The sequence below is a fragment of the Pleurodeles waltl genome, chromosome 4_2, assembly GCF_031143425.1.
Source record: "Pleurodeles waltl isolate 20211129_DDA chromosome 4_2, aPleWal1.hap1.20221129, whole genome shotgun sequence".
Taxonomy (NCBI): Eukaryota; Metazoa; Chordata; class Amphibia; order Caudata; family Salamandridae; genus Pleurodeles; species Pleurodeles waltl.
In genome coordinates, this window is record NC_090443.1 from 51,076,974 (window position 1) to 51,104,771 (window position 27,798).

The window sequence follows — 27,798 nt, forward strand, 5'->3', positions numbered from 1 at the left end:
TACATAGGCTCAAATCCATATCGCTCCTCTCTGCACCTCCTATGACACAAAGATACTGATAGCGCGCTTTTGTCCTGAGGGCACTCGGCTTTTGTGATAAGGTCTTAGACTCTACAGAGGCGGTTGTGTTTCATTTTTTGCCTCTACTTATTATTCAGTTTTCCCCTTTTTTTACCCCGACACACATACGTTTTTAGCTGACTCACCCTAATATACCTGAGATGGACGGTGCTCAAATATACGAAAACTAAATATATTTTTTCTCATTTGTCTACACCAATATTTGTAGAGCGAATTTCAGAAATATTTTTTTTCTTCTTTTTATTCTTTTAATTAATCGCCACCATTATTACACCTAGGCCCTCCTTCCCCCCTTTATTCGTGCTGGCTTATTGTTCCTTTTTTCTTTTCAGACTTACCATGGTCTCTGGACTCTGATTACATTCATGCCACATTCTGTACTTGTTCTCATATTCTTTGAAAATTGGAGTCCGTTTAAACACAATCAATCTCTATATTCAAAAAGGTATGTCCGTCTTTTTCCTCCGCTTCATTCTCCTTAGGCGTGAATGATTTGTTCTCCATACATAACGCAGGTGATGGTTACTATTCTTGGAACACTAAACCCAACACTTTTCTCTTTGGGTTTATGGTACTTTCTGGTTTCTTTCGTGTAAATTTATTGATTCACATCTGCACTGTTACTCTCCCTTTCCTTCTTGCCATACACTTTGTTTACCAGATGGTAAATGGCTTTGCTATGGACGGGGGTAGAAGGAGGCATTCCCCTTCTCCTCTTATGATGGATCCATAGCACACTACCCTATGGTACTGGGCTTCTCTCTCCAACTCACAAACTTTGGTCTTTTGCACAGCCCAACACTAAAACTTTCTCTGATTTCGATGCCTTTATAATTCTTGAAATTGATACATTCTATTTGTATATGTTTACAGCCTTGAAAAAGTCAATGATGACGAAACACGTGTCGGCTGTTTTTTTTACAAACATGAAAGTTGTAGCGTGCTTTCAAACCGCTCACCCAATGTGTTTCATAAAATCAGAGGACTTTTGTCCTGATACATCACCAAAGAATAAATGGATTTCACCTTGAGCTTGCGATGTGCCGTGGTTTTCTTCTTCTCACAACTCTTAATTAGCCTATGAGATGATGCACCTTGCACCTGGTCGCGGGAGAGACTTACCATACTTACCGCTGGTGTTTCTATCTACCCCCAGCCCCTAGCTAACTACCACACTTACCTTGGTTGGGTTTACTATTTCACATTCCACTTTTTTAGTATATGGTTTGGCCCTCCCATAGGGCCCTGTATATTTTAATGCTATTTCTGTTGGTTATTTTGTGTACATATTGTGTGTAGATATCTCCAAAGGGAGATATACCAATGATAATCTAATAGTGGTGCTGTAATAAAGTATCCCTTATTTTGCAACACTTGTACCGTTCTCTCTAGTGAGTGAGTTACAGTCTTACTACTGAGGTGGCGCAAGTGCTTTACATTCCTTCTGGATAAGCTTCAGCTGTTTGTCTCAGCTACCCCTAGAGAGCTTTTGCTATCTGGACACCTATTCACTATCTCTGAGGGTTGCATAGACTCAGTATAGGGTGCCACATCATCGGTGTGCACCATAAACTGAGCCAGCCTCCTACCATCACATGCTTTAAAAAGCTTAAAAATAACTGAATGCTAACACTGCACCAAATAAGGGACTACTGCCTTAAAGTGGCAGTGTTAAAATTTCTCTTCAGTGCCTTATCTTTTTTTTAAAGGACAGTTAGAAATGCCTATGCAGGAGGCCTGCTTTTCTAAGTTAGGGTTTAATGAAGCATTTAAAATACATATAAAACTAGAAAATGTTATCTATAGATGAGCTTTTGCTATCAATTTTTCTTGAACTAGACTTTCGTCTGCGTTCTGAGATGCCAGTCTTTCTAAATACGAATGAGGATCGCATCCTTTGACTAAGAAGAGCTGTTTTTGAGGGGCTGGGACAGAGAGAAGCGGAAGAGGTCACCAGAGAGATGCAAAGAGAAAGAATTGTATCTAACAGATGGATAGAGGGGTGCACTGTGTGAGATTTGAGAGTCTGGTGCAGTTGGGATGGAGGGCTAAAGGGTGCATAGGGGAGAAATGATGCAACGGGTGACTTGCATTTGGAGAGGGGGCCACTAAAGGTTTGGATATTCAGAGGAGTGAATGAGTTAAGCATTGAGATGGGTGTGAAGTAGGAGAGAGGGTGTGATGAGGAAGGGAGAGCGGGCTGAGTAGGTTTTCTGCTCTTTCCCAAAGTATCAGTCTTTAATCATCTAGGTTTTTGTGTTATCTCCACATATCACAGTGTCAGCACCATTATTCAAGTTCGAGGACATTTGGAAGACTAGTCTCTCTTTTCAGGTTTCACCTGCGACAGCGCTTGTGATGCATGTGCGTTCGCTAATGAGATATTGTATACAACATGGGCCTTGCAGCCCACCCATTGCTTAGCATTTGTTGGCTTCCTAATTATTTTGGCTGGAGCATGGACCAAGTACTGATTGCTTCAGCTTGACTACTGTCCTTCCGCTGATTGTGCTGTGATTGAGGTACTACTTTTATTTTTTCTTCTACCCTGTCGTTCTTGTTGAACCTCACGCCACTTGTAAACATGTTTTACTATGCCAAACACACTTCAAAGAAGCTCTTTTCTCCTTTGAAATCTTTGAAATAGATGTTTATTGTGACAACAGATGCTATCTGTGCCTAAATGTATTTTCACTAAGACATGGGCATGGGCGCAATTGCTTTCTTTATGTGATAGAATTGTTTGCCAGTTGTCATATTTTTATTCTTTTACACGCATGGTGAGATTAACTGATTTGCTCAGAATAACACGGGTGTTGTGCTGAGACCTAACAAGGACTGGCAAAGCCAATAGGTCTTGTCTTTTAAACTATTAGCTCTGCCATTGCCTTTTGTTCGTGCTGTAGAGCATGGGCATTGCCAATCTTGTCAGTAACTAGTAGCCATGCTGCATGCACATTTTTTGCCACATAAGTTGGTCAACCCTTATAATGTTGTCCTTTCCTGCCACAACATTCCACTGAGCAAACAGCTCTGCAAGACCATGCGTGACAAAAGGGAACTTTTAATGTGAAACAGTGAAAAAATAATTGTCGAGGATATGGTATCACTGCACTATACAATGATGAAGACATTGAAAGTGCTTAACTATAATTAAACAAGCTTTGCTTTGTTATTTTGTAAGCTGTGCACGAACGGGATGCACTTTCCTCTATGTAACTGAGACGTGAGGTAACTAAGAAACAATGTGGAGTAACTGGTAGTTATGCAAAGTGCTCCAATACTGCCCATTGTGCTTTGTACATGTGTTGTTACAGGATCATGTTACAGCTAGTCTCAGTTTCTTCCAGTTACTTTGCTCGCCATAACGTTCAGTTTTTAACCGGTTGAGGATGAAAGGCTTGCTGAAGAGATGGGGCTTTGAGAAGTGATTTAAAGTTGATGAATGAGGGGTTCTGGCAGGGTCCAACATTCTGGAAGAGAAGGGTTAGGGTGGTGAGGAGGTGGAAACCAAGGTGAAGAAAGAGGGTGGGGGGGGGTCATAGGAGGGGCCCTGTTACAAAAGTGAGGGTACAGCCTCGGCAGGAATGTAAAGGGAAATGGAGACACTGTACGAAATGAAGCTGCCATGATGCTAGTGAATGAGGTAGCTGAATGGGCCGTGCTTGTGCTCTCAATAGCTGTATGCACTCTGCACATTACAGGTTTCAATCCAGAGCATGAGAGCTGCAGCACATGCCCATTGCCAGGCTACACAATGGCACCACTGTGGTAGGAGGTGGTGACCTTGGAAGGATAAAAGGCTGAGACTCCCACTCTCGCTCATCGTTCAAACCCTGCTATTAGCAAGGTATACATGGGCCTTTGAGGCTGAACACTGCGAGCTAGATGGGCCACCTAACACACTCCCGGGTTTGTTTGTTCTCAGGAGCTACTCTCTGGGCAAACAAGCAAGAAAAAGATCTATTCACACCAGTGTGTGGTTCATCTTTCACGTCTCACACTATAGTGCGCATGTCTGCAAGGCAGGCACAATCTGGGCACTGCCACATTACACTGAGGCATAATCCGGGCATTGCCACACTTCAGGGAGGCACAATCTGGGCAATATAGTCAATATAATCATGCAAAGCGCTTCAATATAGTCATGCAAAGTCTCCAATACTGCCCATTGTGTTGCGTAAAACTTGAAAGCACCATGGCTGCCATGAATGCAAATGAAAAACAAAACAAACAATAAGAAGTACCTGGTAGTCATGTAAATTGGTCCAATACTGCTGATCGAGTATCTGCTGTATAAAACTTTAAAGTGCTATGGAGCACTTTGGAGAAACAAAATAAACAGTATAGAATGTGAAGTAACTGATAGTCACACAAAGCGCTCCAATACTGCCGATCGAGTTTGCGCTGTGTAAGACTTCAAAGAGCCATGGAGTGCCAAAAGGAGAGACATAAGAGAAAATTAAAAAAAATAGTCCAGAAACCGTGAGTAAAACATGGACGATACATATGTTAACAGTAGTTGGCTGGTGCTCTCAAGGAGGGCTAAACAACAGAAAAAGCATGATGTATGCATGCCTTTGACAAATGAAATCAGGACTTTTGAAAGGCAAGCCCACAAATGAATTAAAGTGATGGCCATGACCTGGGTGTGGTTAAAGCTCAGCAGAATAGATGAAAGGTCAGAAGCACTTGTGCACTCGAGCTAAAAAGGACTATGATGCATTCAGCTCTAATGCACTTTTAGAAAACACACACATTAGCTCTGGCACTGAGTTATAGCAATTTTTTAATTCGTTTTGGCCACACTGCAAAACATCTGTGCTGCTGTACAGCCTAGCTCCAAAACATTGCCGAAGCAAATTGATTTTATAGACGAGACCTATTGGCTTTGCCAATGCTTTTTTTTTTTTTTTTTTTTTGCACCCTCTTTAAGAGCTGACCTAATGACAGATGTGTGTGGATTTTCACCCAGGCCTTGTGTGTTCTGTTGTAAAAATAGTCTTAGGCCCTAATTTATTCTTTTTTTGCGCCGGAATACCGTCATTTTTTTACGCAAAAGCAGTGCAAACTTACAAAATACAATTGTATTTTGTAAGTATACGCCGCTTTTGTGTCAAAAAATGACGCTAATGCGGTGCAAAAAGAGTATAAATCAGGGCCGTAGTCTGCAGTGGAGCCACAGTGGGAGTGAGGCCATCTAAATAAACAGGTCTACAAAGTGATGCACACTGTGCCTAAAAACCTACATGAGAAAGTGTTGTTGATGTCTAAAAAGGGATACACAATGACATTTTTTATTTTTTTTTATTTTTTAAAACGAGCTTTGAAAGGAATAAGAAAAGTATCCTTTTGTAACTTCTGCAGTAACAGCCTATGAGGATCATGTCGTATAAAAATCATTCTAAATATTGCAGTGGCCTTTTCCAAGCTTCTTCAGTTATTAGAAACTCGTTATTACAGACAGATGATTGCTACTTTTTAATTAGGCAGGATCTCTGTAGTCCTTAGACCCCAAGGCATGCAGGATTTCTACTGGGCCACAGTCAGTAGAAGCATAGAAGCATCTTCCTCCATTGCTGGCACTCCTGTGATAGAACGCAACCCGAGGACAAACAGACTTCAGTCAAGAGAGCGGACGGCGGCCATCTTAAAAATCCCAGGCAGTGGGATGATGTGTTTGGGAAGCTAGAAGGTGCAACATTATTTCAGCACGTCACGTCACACTGCTACAAAACGTGTGTGGTGTATAATGCAGAAAATCCCTTGTATAGTTTAGGGACTGGAATTTTTTTTGATTTTCCTGTAAAATGCAAAGCGGTGCAATACAAACTCCAACATCTTTGAGGTAATGCTGCCGTAGGTCCTTTAGAAGCCTGCAAATAGAAGGAGGGCTACACAGTAAGTCTAGCTGCTGCCTATGCCAAGCAAGAATGGGGCACTTCGAACCACTAGCCAGCATTGGCACAAAGGGATTTAAGGTGTAAGATGAAACCTGAAGAGTGATCGATTTTATGTTAAGACAGGAGGCTAGCATTATGCATTAACCTTTTATTTACTCTTCTGAGCAGCAAACCATTGAATGAACCAAAAGAACCTTAACAAAATCACAAAGAAAAAACAGAATGTTCATGTCCATATAAACTGTGTGTCCTACATTTTCTTCCTCTCTTTTGTTTGCTGCTTCTGAGCAGACAAGTATATGCACTTTGATTACTTTTATGCTTATTAGTTAGCAGTTTTTGATATATTCGTTTTTCCTTGTTACCCAATTTATGGGTAGTATGGGCTTTGGTATTTATTTAGCACATGCTTGGCTTGTTTCGTGTTTCAGCAAGTTTTATTTATGTTTGGATGACTGATTTGAGATGCTGTCAGTTGCGTGTCTTAGATTAGACACGCTATTTTTAGCTTCAGTATGTTTAGCGGAGTTTTTCTAGGCACGCTGTTTCAGGAAATTGACGAACGCGTTTAGTGTATTTCTTTTTGGAGTAGAGGCGCTATTGTTCAGCGCGGCTATTTATTTAGGGATTCTCGTTGCGCTTCAGCGTGTCAGTTTATTTTTAATGAACATGCACTGTTGTTCAGCGTGGCTGTTATTTAAGGTTTCTCGTCGCGCTTCAGAGCATCTGTTTATTTTTAATGAACGCGCACTTCGTTCTTTGTAACGCTCATGCGCGCCATTTCACTTTAAGGAATTTGCTTTGTTACAAGCATTTCGGCTTGTTTCTGAAGCGGATTGCTCTTTGTTAGGCATTTCCATGGTAACCTTTTCACCGTTGGTATATTGGCTAAAATTGATTTTTAAGAGTTACTGATTGTTGTTATAGTATATATATATATATATATATATATATATATATATACTATTATTTAGAGCTATGTCTGACCTTAATGTGGAAAGGGAAGGTTCTCAGGAGGACTAGGGGGCATAGTTATACTCAGTTTGAGCCAAATTTGCATCAAAGTTTTATACGCAAATTTGGCGCAAACCTAACACCAGATTTATACTTTGACGCCGACCCCACGAATATCAAAATTCAGCAGTGTGCGTCATTTTCTGGATGTGGGAAACCGCCTTGCGTTAATGACATGCAAGGTAGGCGTTCCCGTCCAAAAAATGACTTTAAGGGAATGTGCGCCTTTTTGACGCACAGGAGGGGGTGGGCCTTAAAAAATGGCGCACAGCCTGATTTGTGCCGTTTTTTACCACCTGGGTGGGGGCGTGCGTTGAGGGAACTGTGGGCTCCTTTCCATGGTCTCTGACCATGGAAGCAGTCCATAGGTGCCCTTCCCTGCCCCCAGGGACACCCCCTGCCACCCTCGCCCACCCCTGGAGGACACCCATGGATGGGGGGACCCACCCCAGGTAAGTACAGGTAAGTTGAGGTGAGTACATTTTTAATTTTGTTTTAAGTGGCTTAGGGGGGCCTAACTTGGGCCCCCCTGCATGCCACTGTGCCCAATGACCATGCCCAGGGGACAGAAGTCCCCTGGGCATGGCCATTGGGCAGGGGGGCATGACTCCTGTCTTTCCTAAGACAGGAGTCATTTCAATGGGGGTTGGTGTCAAAAAATGGCACAAGTCTGGTTAGAGCCATGATTTTTTACTCTAACCTGACTTGCACTGTTTTTTGACGCACAACCCCCATTCTTCCCTACGCCTGCGCTGCCCAGTTCTAGTCTTTTATTTTTTTTACTCTAACCAGCCCGCAGCGCCGGCTAACGTCAGTTCCTAAATAAGGCGCCTGCCTGGCGCGTTGGAATGGTGTTAGCCAGCGGTAAATTGTTTGACGCAAACCGGCGCTGGTTTGCGTCAAAAAGTATAAATATGGGCCTTGATCCGTAAGATTGTCTGTGAAGAGGTTAAGGCAGTGGTCCAGGAGTCTATGAGGCAAGCCTTGGGCAAGAGGAAAGGTGTGGACGAGGAAGAGTTTTTTTCTTTTTCGGAGGACGAGGACCATTTGAGAGGTCCAGGGGGTAAATGTTTGGATAAAAGGAGGCATTTGACAAAAGATATGGGACAGATTGGAGTCCTTAGCGGCTCAAAAACGAAAGGTACCCTAAGCGGTGCAATAGAAAGTCAGCTTGACACTGAAAAGGAAGGTTGTAGTGGAGATTTTATAAATGACAATGATGACGAATATGTGTTAGATCTGGAGTACAAGGATGATCTGGAGGATGATTTGGGGACTATTTTTAGGGCGAATTCTGGTGAAGAATTACTGGATCCTTTAGGAGAAAAACTGTTTGAGCCAAAGGATATTAGGCACCCTCGAGGAAAGGAGTGGTGGCCTTTTGAACATGTAGCAGGTTATATTAAAGATAGGCTTCGTAAGCCTCTTGAGAAAGATGAGAGAAATGTTATGAGGGTGGAATGTTCTAGGCCCGTGATTGATGATAAAGTGTGTTTGACTCCTAATTTGGACCCGGATATGATAACTTACTTGTTTAAGTTGGGAAGAGATCCTAGGAAGGGTTTGGAAAAATCCCTAAAACAAGTGCAGGACAAATTGCTTGATGTTTTGGGTCCTTTGGCAAGAATTTTTGATACAGTGGAGGTCGCTTTCTTGAAAGGAAAGAATTTGGTTGGTGTCAAAGAGCTATTTGTTTTCTAGGTAATGCCAATGCAGGGCTTTTGGCGGAAAGGAGGAAAACGGTCTTGATGCGTATAAATCCGAAGCTGTTTGATTTAGCTGGCAAAGAGTCTTCAGAAGAGGCTCGAGGACTATTATTCGCTGACGGCATGGTGAAAGCTTTGACAAAATATGTTCGTACTTTTACTAGTCTTGACAAGGCGCATTAAAAGAGTTTTCTCAAATAATAATTTATATGGAAGAGCTGGTAGGAGAGGGCAGCTTACCGGCCGGGCAAATTTTAGAGCCCAATATCATAGAGCAGGAAGTTTCAGAGGAAACTTTGGAGGTACACAATTTTACCCTCAAAGAGGAAGGGGCCCTGCTCGGTCTACGAGATGGAGAGGTGGAAATCTGGGACAGGTGGAAAGTCAAGGTGAGTATGAAGACTATTTCTACTTCTTTCCCGTTAAGGGTAGGAGGAAGGTTGAAGTACTTCAAAGAAAATTGGGAATTTATCACTCAGGATTCGTGGATTCTGCAACCGGTTCAAGGTTATGTTATAGAGTTCGATCAATAGCCGGTGCAGGTGGTAGAGCCAATAGAATTATAGTTTCAGAAAGATTTGGAAGAGAAAGTTTGTATAGAAATATGTCAGTTGTAGGAAAAGAATGTGATTGTGAAGTTGGAGGACCAGGATAAGGGTTTTGTAAGCACTTTGTTTTTGGTGGAAAAGAAAGACAAGGGTTGGAGACCGGTGATCAACCTGAGGAACCTGAGTCAGTTTGTGACTTACAATCATTTCAAGATGGAGGGAATCCATTTTTTACGGGATCTTTTGCAGGAACAGGATTGGATGGTGAAATTGGATCTCAAGGACATGTATTTTACAATTCCGATAGTCCAGTGTAGTCAGAGGTTTTTGCAGTTCAGATGGAAATACCAGTTATATCAGTTTCAGAGCTTACCTTTCGGTCTGGCTTCGGTGCCATGGTGTTTTACAAAAGTTTGGAGATGGTTTTCTCAGAGAAAGAGGTGTGAGAATGATTATTTATTTGGACGATATTTTGATTTTGAACCAGGAAAAAAGATTCTTAAAGGAACAGTTGTGTCTGGTGAAGGATTTATTGGAAAGTCTGGGTTTTATTATAAATCTTGAGAAATCTGTGCGGATTCCTGTGAGGAGGAAAGAGTTTTTAGGGTTTGTAGTGGACACAAATGTATGTTAATTGGTGTTACCAATAAGGAAGGTGAAGAAAATAAAACAAGAAGTACAGTCATTGTTAAGAAAGCAGGAGGTGACTTTGAGAGATCTAGCACATGTGATTGGACTTTTGTCTTCGTCCATTCAGGCGATTTGTCCAGGTCTGTTGCATTACAGAGCTTTACAGCGCTTAAAATATGTTAGGGATAAGAAGAGGTCTATGGTATGGAGCTCAAGTTTCAATTTCACAGGAGGCAAGAGAGGAGTTGATTTGGTGGAAGGAAAATTTGGAAGCTTGGAATGGTCAAGTGATTTTTGTCATAAAACTAGATTTTGTATTAGAAGCAGATGTGAGCAAGTTTGGTTGGGGTGCTCATTGTCTGGGTTTGGAGACAGGTGGAATGTGGACTTATTTGGAGAAATTGCTTGGAGTTGCAAGCAGGAATGTTTGCCTTACAGAGTTTCAGGGATGTTTTGAAAGGCAATTCTGTACTTTTGAAGATAGGCAATGTTACTGCGGTGATGTATATAAACAAATTGGGAGGTGCTCGTTCGAGGAATTTGGCAGAATTGGCGACGGAGTTGTGGGATTTTTGCTTAGAGCACAAAATCAGTTTAAAAGCGGAATATTGGCCAGGTGTGCAGAATGTGATAGCAGATTGGAATTCACGTCAGATGAGGGATTTCAGCGATTGAAAATTAACGAGAATGTATTCAAGGAGATAAATCTTGCTATGGTTCCTTTGGAAGTAGATCTTTTCGCTTCCAGATTAACCTGTCAGTTGCAAAAGTATGTCAGTTTGAGGCACGACCCAGGTGCTATGTCAGTGGATGCATTTGTGCAGGATTGGTCGAAGATGAAAGGTTTTGCATTTCCTCCTTTTTCGATGATTCAGAGAGTTGTGTTACAGGTGAGGCGTCAGCAATGTCAGTTAATTCTAGTAACTCCATTTTGGAAAACACAGCCTTGGTTTCCATCTGTTATGGAGATGACTGTAGAATTTCCGATTCTAATAAGGTGTTGCAAAGGACATTTGTCAGGGCCAGAAGGGGAGGAGCATCCTTTGGTGGAGTCAGGTTCATTGAACCTTCTAGTTTGGAGGATATCAGGGATTTGGGAGGATTCACAAGCCTTTCAGATTCAGCTGCAGGATGATTGGATGAGTCATGGGCACCAGGAACAAAAAAGAGATATAGAAGTATTTGGAAAGTTTGGTCTAGTAGGTGCTTACAAAGGGACTTGGATCCCGTGGAGGCAGATGAAGTTCATGTGGTGAATTTCTTAGCAGAATTGTTTGATAGAGCTTTGTCTTACAGAACTATTAATTGTTACAGATCTGCTATTGCAGCAGGTCACGTCGTTTGTCAGGGAGTTTCAATTGGTAAGAGTCAATTGATTTGTAGAGTCATGAAGGGAATTCGATTGAAACGTCCACCGTTTACGAAGTATGAAGTATTTTGGGATGTTGATTTGGTCCTTGCTTTATTTCAAAGGTGGCCAGTGAATAAATATTTGGGAGACAGAGGGATTTCTTGGACGTTAGCTACTCTACTTTGTTTAATTTCATTCAGAAGGGTTTCAGATGTAAGGGCTTTTGAAGTTAGTCATAGATTTTAGCAATCAACTGGAGTTTTGTTTGAGGTGTGTAAATGTACTAAGGCATTGTCTAGGACGATCTTTTATCCATATTTTGACGAATGTCCAAAAATGTGTGTAGCACATTGTATGAAGGAATATGAATCTAGGATGTTGGAAAGAAGTGGAGCAGGTATTGAGCAACCTTTGATTTCTTATGTAAGACCATTTAAAGGAGTTTCAAGTGCTACTATTGCTAGATGGATGAAAGGTGCAATAAAGGAGGCTGGTGTAGATATTACAAAATTCACAGCAGATTCGGCGAGAGGAGCTATGGCAAGTAAAGTTTCTATGTTGGGAGAAAATCTGGATCTTATTCTGAAAGCAGCAGATTGGTCTTCAGCAGAAACGTTTAGGACATTTTATTTCAAAAATATTGAGCATGTTTCGAAAAGTGTGTTGTATGACTTTAAACATGCATAATGCTAGCTTCCTGTCTTGACATAAGATGGCGATTCTTAGAGGTTTACTGTATAAAGAATCGTGATTTTATTAAAGACAAGGAGGCTAGCATTATCTCACCCACCCCACCAAGGAGTAGGAGGTGTGTTTTTTATGTCTTTTTTAGAGATGTATTACAGCATAAATAAAGGAAGGATTTGGTTATGAGTATTTTATATGTTTTAAAAAAAAAGAGAAAAAAAGAAGAGTGTTATTTGTTTGTGTTTTGGTTTCGTTTTTTTGCAGATTCGTGAGAGAGGATCATTTTCGATTTGGGAGATTCTGAGATTAAGAAGATTTTTCAAACAAAAGAGGAAGAAAATGGAGGACACACAGGCCCATATTTATACTTTTTTTAGCGCCGCATGTGCGCCGTTTTTTGACGCAAAATCGGCGCAAATGCGGCGCTAAAAAAGTATAAATATGGGCCACAGTTTATATGGACATGGACATTCTGTTTTTTCTTTGTGATGTTGTTAAGGTTCTTTTGGTTCTTTGAATGGTTTGCTGCTCAGAAGTGTAAATAAAAGGTTAATGCATAATGCTAGCCTCCTTGTCTTTAATAAAATCACGATTCTTTATACAGTAAACCTCTAAGAATCGCCATTTTCATAACTGCGTGTCCCGAAAGAGAACGGCAGTGCCATACACTTCGAAAACTTTCTTTAATAGTCCTAACCTACTTATGGGTGACTTCTCTGCAGCCCTAGCTGTCTGCAGGAAGATCCTGATTTGCAGAGGGGGTCATTTGTTGTTCACAGACTTTTAGCACTCTTTTCTTGTGACCAGTGTTCCTAATGTAAATATTTGTATTGTTCAGTTACACGGCCTAGGAACCTGTATCCCAGGTTGATTAGTTTTGATGTTTTACACTTTTTCCATTTATTAAAAAATATGAACATTTATTTGAGCACCTGACTTTTAATGGTAATGAGTTAATCCATGTTTACTTTTATATATTAACCTCGGTGTGGAATGTAACTTTTTAGTTCTTAAGTGTAATGCTTTATGATTTTTGAGTTAGCCGTCAGCCAGGTGCATCATCCGTAGGTGAGTATCAGACATATTTCAAGGAAGGATAAGTTTCTTACCTGTAATCCTAGTTCTCTTCCAGGGGAAACCTCATCAAAGCCATAAGCACTGAATATTCCCGCCCATGTGCAGGGACTCCGGAGCACATATTAAAGATATATAACATAGATTTGTAGCATAAAATATATACATAGTATTTTATAGACATATATATGTGTGTCTATTTAAATATCTCAACGCAGCCTATATAAAAGGTTAAAAATGGCCAATTTACATTGAGATTTCCTTTAATAAACCTCTCACCAGACTCAAGCATTTCTGTTAAAGCAGAAAAGAGGGAGCATAATGTGCAAACACAGCCTTTATTGAAGAGAAAACTGCAAGAGAATACAAAGGCATTGTTAGCCAATAGGCTGCGTTAAAAGCATAACAAGAGACTACTAACACTGTGCCTTTAAGACCTCCAGGACCGCCTGTATTCCATCATGGCCCAAAGGTGTCAGTTAGGTCAGTACTTTTTTTATGATGATATAAAGAACAGAACACAGCCATGCATAAACTGCTGCATGCAAGATTATTATCTGGGGAGGTGGGCGGGTTGCTTCTGACTTTGATGAGGATTCCCCTGGAACAGAATTAGCATTACAAGTAAGTAACTTATCCTTCTTTTCCTGGGGATCCCCATCAATAGTCATAAACACTGAATAGAGTAGCAACCCCATCCCACACCCCTGCTGATGAAGCAAGAGCAAGCAGAAGAAACTGTCATCGTCATCCAAATAGGTCTCTAAAGGAGGCCTGTCCTACTTGGGTGTCTGTCTTAATGTCTGAAGCTAGGCAGTAATGCCTTGTGAAAGTGTGCACCAATCTCCAAGTAGAAAGTTTGCACATTTCGAAGATGGGAACATTCTTTAGTAGGGCTGCTGTTGCTGCCTTGCTTCCTGTAGAGTGGACTTTGGGCCTAGCAGGTAACTATTTGTTGGCTAACTGGTAGGTGAACAGAATACAAGAAACTATCCATCTAGAAATGGTTTATTTATAGAAGGCAATTCCCGTCCTCATACAGTCATAATTCACAAACAGAGGGTCAGACAGTCTCATGGCTTTGGTCTTGTCCAAATAAAATTTCAGCACTCTTTTAAGATCTAAAGAATGTAATGTTCTTTCCGCTGGTGTGGATGGATTAGGAAAGAATGTAGGGAGTGACATTGTCTGGTTAATGTGGGAATCAGACACCACCTTGTGAACAAAACTCGGGTGAGTTCTCATCACTACCCTGTTAGTATGGAACACCGTGTAAGGCTCTTTGGCACAGAGAGACTGAATTTTGCTGACTCCGAGTGCTGAAGTAATAGCAAAAAGAAAAGCAGTTTTCCAGGTAAGGGGCTGTAGGGATGCCTTATGTATGGGTCTCAAAGGTGGACCCGTGAGTATCGAAAGCACCACATTTAACTACCAAGTAGGAGAGGAGGATCGCACTGGTGGGAACACCTTTTTCAGTCCCTCTAAGAAATCTTTAACTACAGGCATTTGGAAGAATGCCATTTGAGTAGGTGATTTCCTGTTATTAGTAATCGCTGCAAGATATGCCCTAATGGAAGAAAATTGCAAACCAGATTTTGCTAAATGGAGAAGGGTAATATTACTTCCTCCTGCCCCAGAATTGGCTGGAATTGATTCTGAACACACCACTTGTAAAACCTTTTCCACTTGAAAGCATAAGAACGTCTGGTTGATTGTCTTTTAGACTCCCTAAGAATGTGCATGCATTCCTGAGAAAGGCCTAAGTGTCCATGCTGCAGGAATTCAGAAAGAATGCTGTCAAGCTCAGCAAGGAAAGGTTGGGGTGGAAAATCTTCTCTCAAAACTTGTATAGGAGATCTGTTCTGCACGGCAGTCTCCTGTGTGGTCTTTTCAACAGGTGATGGAGATCTGGGTACTACCACTGCAGGGCCATTATGGGGCTATCAGGATCATTCTGGTCCTGCTTTGCACAATTTGTTGATGAGTGTTGAGATCAACGGAATGGGAGGAAACGCATAAAGAAATGTCCTGGACCAGTCTATCACAAGGGCATTCCCCTTTGTTCCTGGTCGGTAGAACCTGGATGCAGAGTCTGGGCATTTTTTTTGTTGCTGCTGTCTGCCAACAGGTCTATTTGCGGATACCTCAATTTTTGGTAGATATCTTGCATGGCATTGTTGTGAAAATCCAGTCGTGCGATTCAGCAAAGTTTCGGCTGAAAGAGTCCGCTTGTGTGTTCTTGACTCCTGGGAGGTGAATCGATGTGATTGTCAACTTCCTGGTTATTAGCTAGTTCCAGATGACCTGTGCTTCCTGAGACAGGGGGCGAGATTGAGTGCCCCCTTGCTGGTTTAGATAGTGCATTGTGATTGTGTTATCAATTTGGACCTGGAGTGAGCTGGTTTAAATGGATGGATAGAAGGATTTGACGGCTACATGAACTGCCAGCAGTTCCATCATACCTATGCAGGCCTAGAAACTTCTACTCACCCACTTGCTATGGCGAGTCATATTTTATCAAGTTGAGCTATTTTTAAGACCTACTCGCCCCTTCTGGCGAGTTGACAAAGAGCAGGTGTTCTGTTCAGTAAGAAAGTGCAGGAGCAATAAAGATGCCTTTAAATCTTGTGATCTTGACACATCAGCTCTGTGTTTAGAGACAGAGGTCAAAAGTAAGTTTGTCTTACAATAAATTTTCCTTCTGTCTGCAGAGTTCCAGGATTTCGAAAAAAGGGTTATTTAAATGTTGTGTGCGCAAACATTTCAAAATATATTTCAGTAGTTGTGAAAGCCCATTTTTTGTACGTCTGTGTGATGAAAAAAATATTTTTAAAGGATGAAAACAAATCCCAACACTTTGCTTGGTGATTTGCAATGATAAATTTGTTTTCTGAAACCCAATTTTTACAGATTATTGTTAACACACTGTATAGTTTTTCAGAAAAACTGCAAGTGAGTGGAATGGTTTTTAGACATTTCTTGGAAATGTACTGTCTGTGAATGACAGTGTGCTGCCACATCATGCTTTAGTAATATATTTATTAAAAGTGAGTGTTTAAACATAAACTGAGAAACACTCCTGCCCTGATGGCAATGCTATTAGTAAACTAAGAGGCGAGTCATAGATCATATGTCCCCTATATGTGGTCTAGATTCTAAATATACGTGGAGAAAACATTTAGGGCCTGATTACGACCTTGATGGAGGGCATTATTCTGTCCCAAATGTGACGAATATCCTGCCCGCTATAATACAAGTTCCATTATATCCTATGGAACTTGTAATACGGCAGATGGGATATCTGTCACATTTGGGTCAGAATAATGCCCTCCGCCAAGGTCGTAATCAGGCCATTAGTCTATTTAACCAAACAAGAGAGGATTTTTGAACAGCAGAAATGCTAAGCTCACATATTTGAAGGTGCACTTGTATGTGAGAATGAAGAAAAAGGCGACTCTGTAAACTAAAATATTTGCCTTTGATCACACAATTTGAAACCTATTTATGGGTCAAGTACATTACAGTTAGGTTGAGTAGATTAATCAAGTTACTCGACCTGCAGGTCTAGTAAACTTTTTATAATTTTTAGCAAGGCCTGCGATGTGGTATTGTTGTTACTTGTCTGACCACAGTCCCTGTGTCCGAAGATGACCCATGTGAGCCCCCCTCATCCCTGGAGAGATGCATCTGGTACACGTGCTTGTGCAGGAATGTCCTGGGGGAAAGGGACACCTACCAGGAGATTCTGGCGGTGAGACCACCATTGCAATAAATGTTTTGCAGCCAGTGACAGGATCAGCTTGCCGTCCTAATGGTCTGTGAATTGATTCCACTGATCGTCCAGATTCTCTTGCAGTGGCCTCATGTAAAATCTGGCATTGGAGACAGTGAGAATACACAAGGCCATCATCCCCAGAAGGGACGCTACTTGTCTGGCAGATGGATGTGGAGTGTGGAGAAAGTTGGAACACTTCAGGGCTAATGAAGATAGTCTCTCCTCCGAAGGATACACTTTTGAAACGTTTGTGTCTAGGGTAGTGCCTAGATAGTGCAACCTCTGGGTTGGAGTCTGGATTGATTTGTTCACATTGTTCTGGAGACCTAGGTACTGAACGGTCTTGAGACGGACACAGTAATGTTGTATTGTTTGAGTTGGGGAGGAGCTTTTTACCAACCAGTCATCCAGGTATGGGTAGGCAAAAATGTTTCTTCTTCGTAAGACTGCTGCCACTACTGCCATGCACTGGTAAAATGTGCGAGGAGCTGACTACAGGCTGAACGGCAGCACCTTGTACTGGTAGTGTTTGGATGCCACTGTGAAATGCAGGAACTTTCGGTGTTTTTTGGCTATTAGGCTGTGGAAGCAGGCATCCTGTAGATTGATGGAAAACATCTGGTAGAGAGCAAGCATCCTGAATGTTTTCCTTGCGGATCTCTTTGTTTAGCAGTCAAGAGTCCAGAATGGGTCTGAATTCTCCATTTGGCCCTTTTATCCTTACAAGGAAATAACAGGAGTACACACCTAATCCCCTTTGAGAGGATGGGACCTCCGTAATAGCTCTTTTTCAAAGTAGTATGGAGACTTTGTTCTGCAGGAGCCTCCACTGATGGCAAGAGGCTTTTGATGTTGAAACAGATGGAGGAGGAGACTTCAAGCGTAGTGAGTACCCATTCTGTACAATATTTAAGGCCTAGTTGTCGCTGGTGACGGAACGCCTCTCGTTTAGATGCTTGGTGATACTTCCCCCTTACTGGAGTGGGTAACGGAGACGGGGGAAGGGACATCTCATTACATGCCTGTTTTTTGGGGACGAAGCTGAAGGTTGCCGATTAGCTCCTTGTTCACGCGTTGATTTGGACCCAAATAAGGAGTTGCCAGTGAATGGGAGGTTCAGGATACGCTGTTGTGCCTCTGGCTTAAGACCTATGAGACGAAGCCATGATCAGCACCTGGCACATATCCCATGTGAGTATACATGTGCAGGAAAGTCAGAACCATCCGCTGCCATGCTAATTACTTGGTTAGCTACCAGGCCTCCTTCTTGCAGGATCTCCTTCACTGGGTAGTTTATCTGTAAATCTGGAGAGTGAATGCCAGAGAAACCTTTCATATCTCCCCAGAAATGCTGATGCGCTGGAGACCTTCATAAATGAGGCTGATGTGCCACACATTCTCCTCCCCAAGGAATCCATTTGCTTACTTTCCTTTTCCAGAGGTATGGAGGATGACTCAGCAATGGAGTATGTCTTTTTGGCAGCGGCTATAATGACCAGGGCTGGTGGAGGGTTGGTTCTCAGAAATAAGGGATCTTGATCTGGGGCCTTGTATTTCTTTACGATTCTCACAAGAGCCGTTCGTGGTGAGGCTGGGGTAAGAAAAATCTCAATTACTGGTTGGAGCAGGCCTGGACACAAAGGAAGCAACGGTCTTGCGGAAGGCCTATGATGCAAAGTCTCGAAAAATGACCGATGATGGAATAGTGGGTGCTGGAATATCAGTGTTCAGTTTAGCAGCACCTCTCACCAATGCCTCATTAAATGTGTTGATGTCACCTATTTGGGATACTCTCGTTGGTGGAGTGTCCTTAAATGTAGGGGAGTAATCTCTTACTGCCGACTTTGTTGATGAAGACTAGGTAGGGGATCTGTGTGCATGCTGGCATGACCTGAAACGTCAAGACCTTGGTGTGGGGGATCTTGGTCTAGTCCTGCGTCAAGATCTACTCCTTGTCCTTGTTCTGGTCCTGCACCAAGTACTGGCCTCCCTAGATATCCTGGATCTTGTTGGGAACCTAGGTGGACTAGTATGTGACGAAAAAAGTAGAGTGACCTCAGTTTGCGGAAGTGGTGACGGTATCCACAGGGGAGACCGTGTGGAGGAGTACATTTGTGAATATTGCGAGTCCGGGGCTTTGTGGAAGCAGATCCCGGCAAACACTTTACAGCCGACTGGGAGAAAGCTGAATAGGAGATAACTGTCTCCCTGTAGATGAGTGGGAGGAAGTTTTGATGTTGCAGTTGAAGGTCGTTCCTGTGTCCCTGGTCTAGGAGATGAGTGAAGCTTTGACGTGGATCTGGCAGTGGATGAATGTTGCCTTGACATCAAGCGAGGAGGTACTGACGTCGACTGGGGTCTTGTGGAGGAATCACACCTGGAAGAAGTCTTAGGTGGTGAATGATGCCTCGACATCGGTGTCGAGTTGCTGTCAACGGAGATTTCCTAGATGTGTTTCTCAATGTCAGTTGGTGTCTGGATGCCACCGACAGAGACTGCCTAGGGGATGTCTGTCTCGATTTTGAATGGCACCTGGTTGTCATTGGCGGAGAGTGTGAAGTATGTCTCGACGTCAAAGAACGATGATGTGTCACCACCGTCGAGGTAGTCTTCGTCATCAGAGCTTGCCTCGACGTTGACTGGCTGTAGACAGCCATCGATTAATTCTCTGCACAAGGGTCCTGCCTTGACTGGTGGTGATCTGTTGATGGAGACTTCTCTCCAGACATGTGTCAACATCGAGCAATGATGGTCTGATGAAGGAACTTCCTTCGACAATGTGTTCTTCGATGTCTTATGGTAATGCGTGGCTGTCGAAGGAGTTCAGGTGTGGAGTCTCTCGATGTCGGTCACTGTTGTTTCATCGACGACATCGGTCTTGCAGGTGAGAAGTGCCTCATGGTTGAGGGCACTTTTGAAGTCGATCCCTCTGGAAGTATATCTTGTTTGCTGTTTTTCTCACCTGTCAGTAGACCTGCCTCTGGAGACTTCCTTGTGAAGAGAGAAATAGTCTTCTTGGAAGAGGATGGCAGTCCTCCTTATAATGTATTTTTCTCTCTCTTGAAGGCTATGAAGTTGTATCTTCTCTCTATCTTTTCAAATTATTTTAGAAAGTGTGATGGCAAGTCTAAGCCAGATGCGTTTTAGGAAGACACATGATGCAGACTGAATGGGGGTCAGTCTGTGCTTTCTTTTTACCACAGGGAGGGCACTTGACAAAAAGAGAGGGCATTGTTTACAGAAAAAACTAAAGTCTTCCCTCAGAAAATTATTTCTAAATTATTTCTCTTCACTCCAGATGGCAAAAGACGTTGAGTGAAGTAGAGAAAATAATTTGTATATAGCAATTTCTTGACAAAAAGTCAGAAATTGGTAGAGCTCAGTGCTCCGTGCTCCAAGATCCTCACTGAAGAAGCTGGAAAAAAGAACTGACCTAACTGTCACATTTGGGGCATGAATGGATACATGAGGTCCTGGAGGGTCTCAAAGGGAGTGACAGTATTCTCCTGTTATGCTTTTAATGCAGCCCATTGGCTAGCAATGCCTTTGTATTCTCTTGCAGTTTTCTCTTCAATAAAGGCTGTGTTTCCCCTTTATGCTCTCTCTTTTCTGCTGATTTACAGAAATGGTTGAGTCTGGGAAGAATTTTATTAAAGGAAAACTCAATGTATATTGAGCATTGTTATCCTTTAATAAAATACACGTATATATATATATATATATATATATATATATATATATATATATATATATATACATAAATATATATATATATGTCTAAAATACTCATACATTTTTATGCTCTACATAGATATATTATATACATTTAACATGCTTCGTGGTCCCCGCACGTGGGCAGGAATATTCAGTGCTTATGACTTTGATGAGGATTCCCAGGGAAGAGAAGTGTTCAACCCACCACTATCTGGAAATATGATTGGTAAGTATTACTGCAACACTTTTAATTTTATACTTACCAATTTTTTTATCTCCAAAGTTTTAGTTTTCAAAAACAAATTCTAAATATTCAAAAAAGTAATCAAATTACACTTTTAAAATTGGGCAGGAAAACATAAAAAGCAAGGGAAAAGAAGAAGGGGGAAGAAAGAGGAATATGCATTGTGTTTTCATAACACATGATCAGCCACATTTCCCCTGGGAGATTGTGTCTGGTTTAGGGTTGGACTGGGACAAAAAATAGACCCGAGCACCAAAATAAAAGTGGCCCCAAAAAGTGAATTAGAAAGCTAACCAAGCATTTGTAGGGGGTGTATGTGGTGTGGAGTGAAAATTGTTTGTATGGTTTGTATTTTAATTGTTACTTGTGGAATTGTGCAGTGTGGAAATGTGTAAAGTGTGGAGTGTATTTGTGTAGTGAAAGTTTGTGGCATGGTGAATATACATGGATGAGAGCTGCATAGAATAGATAGAAATGAAGATAGAAAGGGGTAGGTAGTTTATTTAGGAACTGGGGCAAGGTTCTCTCACACAGAAGGTACAATGCAAGCTTCCTTCACACAGAAGGTACAATGCAAGCTTCCCTCACAGGGAAGATGCAATGCAAGCTTCCCTCACACAGAAGGCACAATTCAAGCTCCCCTCACACAAATGGTACAATATAAGCTTTCCTCACAGAGAAGATACAATGCAGGCTTCTCTCACAGAGAAGGTACAATGCAAGCTTCTGTTATAGAGAAGGTACGATGCAAGCTTCCCTCACAGGGAATGTACCATGCAAGCTTCCCTCACACACAGCATACAGTACATGGAACAGCAGTGCATGCTTCCCTCACACACAGCATATACAGCACAGGCAGCGGTGCATGCTCCCTCACAGAAAAGGTACAATGCAAGCTTCCCTCACACACAGTAGATTCAGCACAGCAGCAGTGCAAGCTTCCCTCACACACAGCAGATACAGCACAGCAGCAGTGCAAGTTTCCCTCACACACAGCGCAGATACAGCGCAGCAGCAGTGCAAGCTTCTTTCACACAACAGAAACAGCACAGGCAGCAGCAGTGCAAGCTTCCCTCACAGACAGTAGATACAGCACAGCAGCAATGCAAGCTTCCCTCACACACACAGCAAATACAGCACAGGCAGCAGTGCAAGCTTCCTTCTCAGAGAATGTACAATGCAAGCTTCCCTTACACAAGGAACAGATACAATGCAGGCAGTAGTGCAAGCTTCCCTCACACACAGCAGATACAGCATAGGCTGTAGCAGTGCAAGCTTCCCTCACACAGACGATACAGCACAGCAGCAGTGCAAGTTTCCCTCTCAGAGAATGTACAATGCAAGCTTCCCTCACATAAGGAACAAGTACAGCGCAGGCATCAGTGCAAGCTTCCCTCACACACAGCAGATACAAAACAGCAGCAGTGCAAGCTTCCCTCACAGAGAAGGTACAATTCAAGCTGCTCTCCCACAGAAGGTACAATGCAAGCGTCCCTCACACAGAAGGTACAATGCAAGCTTCCCTCACAGAGAAGGTACCATGCAAGCTTCCCTCACAGAGAGAGTATAATGCAAGCTTTCCTCACACAGAAGGCACAATGCAAGCTTCCCTTACAGGGAAGGTACAATAAAAGACTTCTGGGGACCCCCACTTAATCATTACTGGAAGCTGGGGACCCCGGCCTATACATTATTGATAATTTGAACCGCAAAACAATGCACAAAAAAAATCAGAAAAAAGGCATTCATCAAACAAATACACAAATGGTGACACATTTTATTTAATTTACAAACACATATAAATAAAAAAATGTAATTTTAATAGAAAGTTTGGAGCTCAGTAGGGTTTCTTAAGAGTGGATTTTGCCAATGTATAGAAGCATCCAAAATCGGCGGAGAGGCACCTGACAGAGAGTATATACCCTGTTACCCAGGACTATATGATTATGTGATAGAGAATATGGATGGTAGGGAAACGTATGTAAATTGCACCAAAATATGGGTTTATAATCTACTGAGGGCACATAATCTCGGATAGATCAATAAAGAATAAAGCCGCATTTTGCTAAAATCACAATGCAACAATACTCTGTGGTAAAAATGGCCTAAACCAGAAGAGGTTGCTTGTATTCACTCTAGAATGCGGCGCTTCGAACCTGACTGATCCTACTGGAGCAGGGCCAAGGCTGTGTCTGGCCTCTGTCTGGAGTGACATAGTAATTACCAGTGACTGAGGTTAAATCTAGAAATCCACCCGTCAGTGTTTTCCTAACCATAATAACTATCATCAAAGCAAAGAAGTGTGGGGTTCTCACATATTTAAGCAATAAAATGGGTCAATAGTGGCCACTTCCCTTCCGACTCAAGCGCTCCACAGATGCCCTCTCCTGGGCCGCTCTCAAGGATAAGGAGGATGTTGCCTGGTGGGTTAGGAGCCGGCGTGACGTCACTTGGCGAGGATGTGCGATGTCGAGCAGTCAGCGCCATATGTGCGGTGGAGGTAATCAGCGTCCCAGTGTTATTCCTGGCTCACAACATGTAGGCCGGGGTGATGAGGGGTTGTGGAGGGAGGAGGGGGAAGAGTGTCGAACGGTAGTAGGGGGGAGCTGAGAACTGGTGGCAGAGTGAGGGGGCAAAATATTCAAACCCGACGTAAAACGCAAAGAGAATGGCAGGGGGAGGGTAAAGAGCACACCGTGGCAGAAACCGAATTACATGGAATGTGAGGGGGCAGAAAAATGGACTGGCAGGATCATGCGCAAGGTAGGGGAGGGTCGAAGAAAGAGATGAGAGGGTCAGGAGAAGAAAGATGCAAATGGGACCAGTACCGGTTCCAGCACGGCCGATCAAGGGCTCCTGGCCCGATTCAGTGATGCATAGACTGTGCAGCTCTGGGCTACACCCAGCCACCCTACACGCATTTCCTCTGTGAGGTGATCACTTTTGGGTTTTTCTGCATTTTTATATAGCACGAACTCAACCTGACGGTATGGAAGCGCTTTACGTGAGCACCAGTTACATTACACAAGGAGGCATTCATTTTTGGTAGGCATGGTGCCAGACAAGAGTGTCCTGTCTATAGCGCCAAAACGTGCCCAGTTATGTACACTATTAATGGGAAGAGGGTCAGGTGGGACAATGATGCCTTGTTTAATCCAGATGAGATGGAACCAGCATGCTCAAATGTGATTCAGAACAACCGAGGTGCGCCTGTATGTGCAAAACAAGCTAAAGAAGGTTCTGAATAAACAAGTGCAGGACCATGGCAGCGGAATATCCAAGGGTTGCCATTAAAAGAAAGATAACAGCAAACCCCAAAGTGGATCGTGTGATGCTTTAACGGAGTGTAAACAAGAGATGTACCACAAAAAAGATTTGGACAGGTCTTGGAGGACATGTGAAATCAAGCGTTTAGACCTGTGAGGTCCATAGTCAAACATCGTGAAGACGGTGGGTTTGGCAGGCGTTCCGTTTGCTCATTCCAGAGCTCCCCTTTCACAGGGGAGAAACAAGTCTGGAAGTTTTGAATCCTGCTAGTTTACCTTGCTAAAACTATTCTTTCTCGTTTATCACGCCTACTTCCTTTGCACAGGTGCTGCACCTCACTAAAACTAGACTGTATTCTTTCTTTGATGTACATTGCATGGCCTATCTCGACAGCCCTTCCTGCCACTACCTGGAACTGTGCAGGCAGATCATGCCAGGCCGCAGCCCTGCACTGGCATCTGTTTTAACAGGCACTGCTGTGATAACTTGTATTTTATAAGCGTGAGCTTTAACAGCACAGACTGCTGAGCTGAGCCAACTCCTGTGCCACAGTGGAGATTGTTGCAGAATATTAAAAGATGAACATTGTTTGCAGGCTCGGTGCCACACTGGCAGACCTAACCTCACTCCTTAGCTCTGCTTTTGCCTCAGCTGGCCGATCTGACAGTCTTCATTTTCAGGGAGCTCAAGGCTGCTCTGGAGGGCAAAGTTTCCGCCTCCTGGTCACCATGTTGGCACAGATCTATAACAAAGAGTGACACGCCACCTTGCAGTGGTACCAGCCAAGTGATACCCCCAGAGGACCCATCCTTGCCAGCTTCATACCATCAGCCAGCGTGCCCTCGACATGGAATGGAGTTGGCACTGGAGGCAATGCCAACCTTGCCCACTGACTGCTTCAGAGCCACTTCCCAGTGACACAGAGGTTACTGCAGGCTCCATTTCACTGCACCACAGGGCATTCTTTCTACAAAGCAGTGCCTTCTGGGACTTGTAGTCTTTGATGTAGTGGCCCGGGTCCAACTTCTCGCTATTGGTTTACAAAAAGGAAGTTACGCAGCCATGACTGCATTACCTTGTGTAGTTTTGGCACGTCCGATCAAGCGTACAATATACCTGAGTATGGAGTCAATGGAATTTCCGGAGGGTCAGACCCCCACCCCGGCTTCTGTACTTTCATAGGCACTGCTACCATGCCTCTTAACAGCAAATATAGCAATTTACACCTTTCTGGACTAAACCCCTATGTCATTATTTACCCACCAAACCTCTCAAAAATCCAGCCCAAAACTGTAAGCATACTCATGGCTGTAATGTGAAACACCAATTGCGGATCAATACGGCAAACAGAACCAGACACAGGTTGGATGTTAAGAATTAAAAGTTAAAGGAGTCCCATCCAGTTGGGAAGCAGCGAATAATTTGCGAAAAATGCCCCAAGAGAAGTACTGTTTCAACCTCACTGTTACTGACAGCCCTCAAGTGACCCGCTCTGGGAGACGGCCGTGAGTGTTTCTCTGCACACAATGGATGTGATGAAACCCCTGCATTCTTGGATTTCTACAAGTCTGTCTACAGAGGAGGAGAAGGGAAAACCGTGGGCTTTGGCTCACAGAGGGAGCATAATAAACAAGAATCACGAGAGGCTAACAGCACTTAGTTCTGCTGCTCCTCAAGGTTGAGCTGCAAAACAAAAGAATAGTGCGCGAACATGAGACAAATGGCCCAGAATTGAAAGCCTACAAGTAACAGGGCCAGTCCCGGGGCGTAAGCAGCACACCAAAAGGAGGGACAAATGTAAGCAATTGCCCACAGAAAAGCAAGGATTTTCAAAGGGCATGCAAAGGAACGAATTACAAGATGTGGGAGTGTTCTAGGCCCACAGATGAGATACACCATGCCTCGTAGAGGCAGCGCATGCGCTGCTTAGGCGAGACCTAAAAAGTGGCCCATTTTTCCAAACTGAGGCAGTCTTGAACTTGTAAAGACATGCAGAGTTGTTTTGCAAGGCATGAAAGACTCCATGAATTTGAGCTTGCTGCAGGCACGTTTTGTGTTAGTACCGGGGAAATCAACAGTAAAAAAACTGCTGAGTAGATCCATACATGCCAACAGTTTAGAAGAGAAAAGTGGGAGTTTAAAAAAATATAATCAGGAAATGTATTTCTCCCATTTGCCTTCCATTGATGGAAAAGCAATTGTAGGCGGGAGACAGCCAAAATAAAACCATTTCTAGCTTAAAAAATCAGGATTCTGCCACCTGAATCGGACCTTTTGGCATGTATGCAGATCATATAACAGGCCAACATACAGCCAAACAACCGGCCTACTTACTGATCTGTGAGACAACGCCCTAAGCGCTGCCTGATGTGGTTCTGAAAGGTGACTTTGGCCCAAGTATTCTGTGTAGTTTCACAGCCCACATCTTCAGTTTCTCCAGCAAGGCATTACCTGGCGAACAGTGTTTTTTTAATACCCACATTGCAGTAACCTCTGTACTCCTAGTCATAAGACCCCTTCATTCGCACATCTGGAGTTTATTAGCTGCGCACTAGTGGTTTAGGATTGAGAAGACAGGGGCTCACATGCGCCTTTACCCTCAGTATTGCTTCCGCTCTGCACAGTTTACAGTGGGACACACTGGGCGGTGCTGTTCACATATTGGTGGTGTACAGCACATGGCCCAACAGTTGAGGGCCTCTCACCTGAACGCTGTCTTACCTCGTTGGTGTCAATGCCATTGTTGACAGACCACGTGGCCTGGAAGTACTCGAGCATCCGCTGCTTGAGCGGCTTGGGGATGCGGTGGATGCGGATGTAGTCCCTCAGGTCACGGGTGCGGCTGTGGTACAAGAAGCGCCTTGCATACATGCGCTGAATGATGGCCGTCACATTTCCAAACACTACAGCGTGCATCAGAGCTGGAAAGAGATGGGGACACGAAAAATCGAGTGAGATGCAGGGTGAAAGAGGGAGGAAAGGTAAGAGAGACAAAAAGGGAAGAGAAGAAAAATAGTTGAAAAGGAGGATGACGGGAGGGAGGAGATAGGAGACAAGAGAGCAGCTACTGAGATATGGGAGGATAAACGGAGGGAAAATCTGTGACTGGAGGGTGAGACAGGAAAGCGATGGAGAGGGAAGAAAAGGGAAGGGGCAGCAGAAAGCTTACAAGGAGATTGAACGAGGGGGTGGTGTAGGTCGGGCGCACTGACATGTAATTGGTGCTAATGACTGGTTGGTACCGGAGCTCTCCATGTGGGTGTGCGACAGCTTCTTCCCGCTATTAATGTTTTCCATTGCTGGGGAGGCCGCCTGCCCCCCACTCACCGCCCACAAGAGCACACACGCCGTTTCCACGGCAACATCCCACAATTTACTAATACACAAATTAGTACATTTCAGATCGCTGCGAGAAGGCACATATGTCGGCAGTGTTGAACCGGAGAACCCAGCAACAGCGCCTGAGCTTGGAGACGCCCCCTCCTCTCTGTGAAACCCAGGCTTCTGTGGAGAATTCCATTTCAGATGTTTCCATTTTATTTTATGGGTTATTAATAAGACAGTTGGTTGTAATTCTGCACTTTTTAAAATATGTTCCCATCGTGCTCAAGCATTCGCTTCCAGTGGCCGAAGATTATTGGACTGATAAACAAGTGCACATTCATTGTATGTCGTTTACATCAGTGTTGGGGTGCAATTAAGCAAATCTTCCTGGATCCCCTGTAAAGTTTTACATGACAGAAAACTCATTCGGCCTCCAATGACCTTACGTCAAATACATAAAGGCCCGTATTTATACTTTTT

The 27,798-nt window shown here is 43.2% G+C and overlaps 1 protein-coding gene across 1 annotated transcript in view; it reads right to left on the minus strand.

The window, feature by feature from the left end:
* KCNH3 (potassium voltage-gated channel subfamily H member 3) overlaps positions 1-27,798 on the minus strand; it is a 379,713-nt gene that overhangs the window by 186,336 nt on the left and 165,579 nt on the right. The window contains exon 9 of the mRNA XM_069230614.1: positions 26,716-26,915. Coding sequence (XP_069086715.1) covers positions 26,716-26,915 — 200 coding nt within the window. The remainder of the gene's footprint in view (positions 1-26,715; positions 26,916-27,798) is intronic.